Source organism: Camelina sativa, chromosome 17, assembly GCF_000633955.1.
Source record: "Camelina sativa cultivar DH55 chromosome 17, Cs, whole genome shotgun sequence".
In the NCBI taxonomy this organism is placed as follows: domain Eukaryota; kingdom Viridiplantae; phylum Streptophyta; class Magnoliopsida; order Brassicales; family Brassicaceae; genus Camelina; species Camelina sativa.
The window spans coordinates 27,003,475-27,009,365 of NC_025701.1; the positions used below are offsets into that span (position 1 = coordinate 27,003,475).

A 5,891-nucleotide genomic window follows, 5' to 3' on the forward strand; every position below is an offset into this window, starting at 1 on the left:
CTCCGGGTGAAAACATGGCAAGGCGGAACCGGATCCGTCTCAAACCTCCTCTTCGAAAACATCCAAATGGAGAACGTCCTCAACTGCATAATCGTCGACCAGTACTACTGCTCATCGAAAGAGTGTCGCAACGAGACATCTGCGGTTCGAGTCTTCGATGTGGAGTACCGTAACATCAAAGGAACTTACGACGTTAGAAGCCCCCCGATTCATTTCGCATGTAGTGATACCGTCGCTTGCACAAATATAACGATGTCGGAGGTCGAGTTGTTGCCGGAGGAAGGTGAGCTAGTTGATGATCCGTTTTGTTGGAATGCTTATGGGAAACAAGAGACGTTGACGATCCCGCCAATTGATTGTTTGCTTGATGGCTCTCCTGTGGTTGAAGAAGTGTATGATTCGAATTATGGTTGTTAGTAGCGTGTGCACACTTGGATGGTTAAGGTTTGCCCCTTTTATTTTAGTTGTATATTGGGCCATCCCTTGTAGGGTCTTTTAGTGGAAGCCTTATTTGTGCGATGAGATTTTTATGCATCTCTATGGCTTATTATTTTTCGTCCATTATATATATTTTATATCTGTTGTCTATCAGATCTTTTATAAGTACATTTTTGTTTTTTTTGTTGCATTCCTTTCATACGATCTTTTACTTCTAAGTAAAGACAGTGAAATACATATTTCTGAAAAGATGCACTCGCAGTCGCAGATAAGTGAACTAAATATGAGACTACATTTACACTATCAGCCATCAGGAGTTACTAGAACTAGACCAGGTTATATGTCATAATATCAGATCTAGACCAGGTTATATGTCATCAAAAAGGGGAAAAAGCAAAACTTAATATTCAATTTAAAACTCTTTTGAGTTGGGAGGAACAAAGGTACCAAACAAACAAACAAACAGAAGGCAGATGTAAAAGTCAAATTGAAGATTTTACAGTAATAGAAGAAGAAAGAAAACACTCCGAAAGCGGACAGGATATGAATTTCCGATCATAACACATCCAAAATAACCAAAACGCAACAACTAACCCACAAACCTCAACGATTCTCTGTTTTTGGCGTTTGATCAAACCACGGATTATAAGTCACCAGTCAAGACTCATCTATACAGACAGAACCCTCTCTTCATACCACATTGGCTTGTATGATGAACCATGATTAACTTTTGACTTTGAAGAGATCAGTATATAAGGAATCAGATATTAAGCCAAACCCGAGGTGGTTTTACTTCTCGAGTGACTTGGTGTCCAGAGGAATAGTACCGACTGTTAAAATTGCAGGAGATTCGGCAACTTTTACGGGTACTGATCCTACTTTGGCAGTGTCATTGTCATCAGAAATAGAAGCATCAACAACTTCAGAGGGGCCTGACTTATCCAGAGAGCCAGCGGATGTCGGTTTAGACTTGGCTTGACTCTTCTGGTTTACGTGAGAAACAGTGGTCGGGTTAGATTCTGGACCACTCGGGTCAATGGTGAGAGAGCTCATCTTCTTCTGTGTGGAAGAAGTATTTTCTTCATTACCTTCCTTTACAGTGGTCTCCTCATTCCCATCTGACTTTGCACGAACCTCCTCGCTTTCCGCAGAGATAACTGAAGGTGTTTTGAAGGCTTCCAAGGAGGTTTTCTTGTTTCTGTCAGAGAGATCTGGTCTGGGTAAAGGTGAAGGGCTATGATAGGTCCTGTACGGTAGCCTGTTTCTCTCATCCAGCATGACTCTCTGCCGGCTTTCGTAATACACAAAATCATCTAGTAATGAAGTCCTTTCCATATGATCTTTAAATATTTTTAGCACTTCCAGACCTTGTTTCAGCATTATCTGCAGAAGAAGACGGTATATTAGCAAATTCTCAAGATGTGAGAATCTTCAAAGCGAGTCAAGTGTGCTAGTAGAAAAACTGACCTCTTGTGTGTCTCGACTGTTGGTGACCGGCTTATTCTCATTGTTCTGTAGTATGATGTGCCTGAAATAGCTATTGGGAACATCTTTTATGATGTGCCATTTGACCGGAAAGCTTCCACTCCATTTGTCTTGTTGCCAAAAATCCATGTCTTTATCGAAAGAAACTGGACCAGTCATCTCAGCCATGCCACAGAACAAACCACTAGCATTGACCTAAAAAGAAAAGCACTGCATCAGAATAAGCTTATCATAAACAAGCTAGCATGTAAGACAAGAGAAGGAAAAACTCACAGAAAAGAACAAGAATATCGGGCATTCACAAGACTTCTCGGAGGCTATTTTCTGAGCATCTTCATATGCACTCTGCAATTTCTTGTTCCCATGCAAAGTTGATGACCAGACATTATATTTGATGCTCTTGTGAACATCATCTTCACTATACGATTTAATCACAAAAAACTTTGCATTGCTGTAATCGATTTGGAGATCTTCTTTATTATACTGAGAAGGATTGATCACAATATTCCCTTCGGCATCAGCATTTCCAGCTTTTGTTGTATAAGCTTTGACAATTAGTTGATTCCCCATTCCTCTCGATCTTCGACCTCGATTTTGTTCACTAACTCTATCAGGAATTATATTTGCATGGCCACCATACATCTTGGGCCGGAGATTGTTATTATTTGTTGCAAGTTTTGGAAAACCGTTTAGTCCATGTGGAGCAGTGTCTAATTGTCCAAAAGACGATACTCTGCTACTACTGGAAACAACATCAACAGGTTGAACACTAACGGAAGTAGCTCTTCCCTGCAAAGATGATTCAAAGTCAGAATGATCAACAAACTACACCTAGAACTACACAAATAAGCATATCAATGTCTGAAATTATATTCACAATCATCTAGCCAAGATTCTTTCTAATTCAACAACATCCTACTACTAATATCCAAAATAAAGTAGTTTAAGTAAATCAAAAATTAATACCTGGAGAGTTTGTCCCGATGATGGAGAAGAGTCACTCTTTTCCATTTCTCCCTGCCTACTTTGTCCAGAGTTAGGCCTTGGCTTGTCTGGGATCTTTCCCAAAGAATTTACTGCAGAGAGTTTTGGAGCATTCCTCTGAACCCCACCAGAAGAAGTGTCATTTCTATGCCTGGATCCTCTCCCATCGGATCGAACCCTATTAGCTGAACCAGAATCCACCAGCGAGTTCGTTGAGCTACTCGAGATGATATCAGGTTGAATTGCATAGGGAACAAAAGTAGGTGACGTTGCGACACTCTGGTAAGGAGGAAAAGAGTAAAATTGTTGAGGAGCAACAAAAGGAGAATCAACGCCTATTGCAGCTCCCGGAATATAAGGATTGAATGGATTGTAAGGAGACTGTGCATATCCATAACTAGGTGTATAGCATATATAGGGAGAATTTTCATTCTGCCCACCCTGAATTATAAAAGAAGAAGACAGAATGTTAACACAGGAAAAATGTATGTGAACAACTCTAAATGACAAGTTGTTATGAGCGAGATTAGTACCGTGTATTGGACTTCTGAACCATCTACACCAAAAAACATCTGATGGTTCTCCCAGTCACCGGGTGACTCATAACCTGAAAATTCATAAAGATTAGGAAACTCCTCTCCACACCTTAAGACCAAGAGGATATAGGATTGAAACAATGAAATCTAACTAAATTACCTGTACAGTAATAGCCATAACTGGCATCAACGGGGTAATACATGCCCTGGTCAACAACAAAATCAGGGGCTCCTTCGGAGGTATACATTGCTTTTAACTTATCAACGAAATTTTTTTTTTTTATGTCAATGGAGTTTAAATAAACACCTGAAATTAACACAAAGGTTTAACATGAGCATTTGTATCACAAAAAAAAAAATCAGAGGCCCGTTTGCAAAAAACAAAAGTCCCCGAACTATTGTAAAAATGTCCCAATCGAACCAACAACACTCAAATTCCAAAACGCGAAAAGAACCCTAAATCCAACGTAAGCGGTACAAACAAAAATGAAACTTAGATTGACGGAGACCTAAACCCAGACGAAGATGCAAATTCACAAAAAAAATCCTAAAAAACGAAATTTACATAAACATAAAGCTAATTGCTCGAAAGAACTCGAAAGCCCAGACGAATACATACAACGAAGAAGAGAATAGCAGCAGCAGATACTAAATTTTTTTATCAGGTTACCAGAAATTTGGGAGATTCAGGACATGCTCAGCCTACGAAGCTCTTCGAATTAAGAGGAAGAAGAAACGGATGCTTCAAAAGGGGGATAAATAACAAGGAAGAGAGGCTTAGCAGCAAGTGTTGGACAAAAATAAAATTTAAAAACCTCTGCAGAATCGAAACCCTAACCCTAGATTGAGAGAAGGGGCTTGGAGAGAGAGAGAGAGAGATCCGACGAATTCAGAGAAAAAAAAGTTAGAAAACCTGAAGACGCGCAAAGGTAGAGATTCATCTTTAGCTTTTGATGTAATACGCTGCGTTTCAGCGGGTGAAACTATCCATTGACTTCTCCCTCTGCAAAGTCGAAAATACCCTTGTCGTTGACCGACTGTGCAATCTCCCAAAATTCTTATGGCAACATATTTGGGAAAATAGCCATTTCCTACCATCCTCGTTTTAGGCCCTGTTCGTTTCACTAGTTTGCATTTTCATTCAAATGATCCATTCAAAAACTTCATCCAAATGACTCATTTGAATGTCAAATGATTCAACAAACAAAAATAAAAATGGTTCATTTGGATGATGAATCTGAATGGAAATGTGTTTGTTTGGTTATTTTACATTCTCATCTAAATGGATTTGATTAGAATAATGACAAAAATATCCATGTTTTGATCTAACAATTTTTTCCTCTTAATCTTAACCATATTAATTTTAAATATTGATCTAAAATATAAATACATAAATTTTCATTCAAAACCAAACAAAAACTCTAGAAATCCCAATATAAATTAATTATAACAATTTTTTTTACAAGATATAAAACATGTTATGCCAATGTAAATTATTTGTAAATTATTTATAAAAATTTTTTATAAGTTTTTACAATAAAAACTTGTGAATACGACCAAAAGACTTAGGATTGAAGCAGATGAATCACTTTTGGCTTGGAATGGGAAAGAATCTATGTAATCATCAAACTCCCAAATTTTTCCTGCAAAACCAATAAACAAATTCAGAGTTACTAGGAGACTGCAAAAATCAGAACCAAAATCAAAAATGAAAACCATAGTAGGACTGTTCTTAATCCTGAACAGAGACAATAAAGCCATAGAGCTACTAAATTCGTCTGTCTTGATGCAGACGACAAACAGAGTGCCAAAACAACCTAGAAATTTATGAAACTTGATGGAAAGATTCACAACAGACATACAAAGCCACAGAAAAAAACAGATATTGATTTTGACTCACGGTTTTAAAGTTATGACTAAATTCCCAACACATAATCCGAATGACACAACCCTGCGAACAGTCAACTTTGGAAGCAATTTCCTATCAAACCAAATGGACCCAGAAGACTATCTTTATATCAATAGAAAGATCTTGCTCTCAAGTTTTCAGAACATGTTTCAGACCCAAAATCCGAGTTCTGTAACCAAAGAAAACCAAAACCAAATAATCAACCTGTTTCACTTGACTTTATACCCTTTCTCCTCTAACAACAATACACTGCAAAACCATAGGATAAGACAACACATCAATCAAGTTTGTAAATCTTTAAGCTAAGTGACAATCCCAAATCCTATTTGCAAACACGAACATCAAACAAACCAAAACTTCAAGCATCAAACAAACAATGAAGTCTCTGCTTTACTAACCACAACTTCAAGCATCAAACAAACAAATCATATGAACATCAAACAAACTACAACAATGAAGTCTCTGCTTTACTAACCACAACTTCAAGCATCAAACAAACAAACGTAAATTGTCTAGCAAAGAACAAAACACAAACCCAT

The 5,891-nt window shown here is 37.8% G+C and overlaps 2 protein-coding genes across 3 annotated transcripts in view; one reads left to right on the forward strand and one right to left on the reverse strand.

The window, feature by feature from the left end:
* LOC104758103 (polygalacturonase At1g48100-like) overlaps window positions 1–591 on the forward strand; it is a 3,543-nt gene extending 2,952 nt beyond the window's left edge. Inside the window, exon 7 of one of the 2 annotated variants that reach the window (XM_010480917.2) lies at window positions 262–591. In XM_010480917.2, the coding sequence (XP_010479219.1) occupies window positions 262–417 (156 nt within the window). In that variant the 3' untranslated portion in view covers window positions 418–591. Of the gene's footprint in view, window positions 1–14 lie in introns of both variants that reach the window. The other variant, XM_010480916.2, reaches the window with a different exon arrangement.
* Window positions 823–4,359, reverse strand: LOC104758104 (YTH domain-containing family protein 2-like). Its single transcript, XM_010480918.2, has 7 exons — window positions 4,114–4,359; window positions 3,604–3,750; window positions 3,441–3,514; window positions 2,890–3,348; window positions 2,197–2,712; window positions 1,906–2,118; window positions 823–1,821 (listed from the first exon to the last, which is right to left on the reverse strand). The coding sequence occupies exons 2-7, from the start codon at window positions 3,689–3,691 to the stop codon at window positions 1,228–1,230; spliced, it is 1,944 nt and encodes a 647-aa protein (XP_010479220.1). The 5' UTR covers window positions 3,692–3,750; window positions 4,114–4,359; the 3' UTR covers window positions 823–1,227.

What these genes read in the sequence shown, in the direction of transcription:
- LOC104758104 (XM_010480918.2), bottom strand. Translation starts at nt 3,691, where the DNA reads ATGTATACCTCCGAAGGAGCCCCTGATTTTGTTGTTGACCAGGGCATG. An exon ending in GTTCAGAAGTCCAATACACG is followed by an intron (nt 3,349 to 3,440) that starts GTACTAATCTCG and finishes TTTATAATTCAG; the next exon opens with GGTGGGCAGAATGAAAATTC. An exon ending in ACAGTCGAGACACACAAGAG is followed by an intron (nt 1,822 to 1,905) that starts GTCAGTTTTTCT and finishes CTTCTTCTGCAG; the next exon opens with ATAATGCTGAAACAAGGTCT.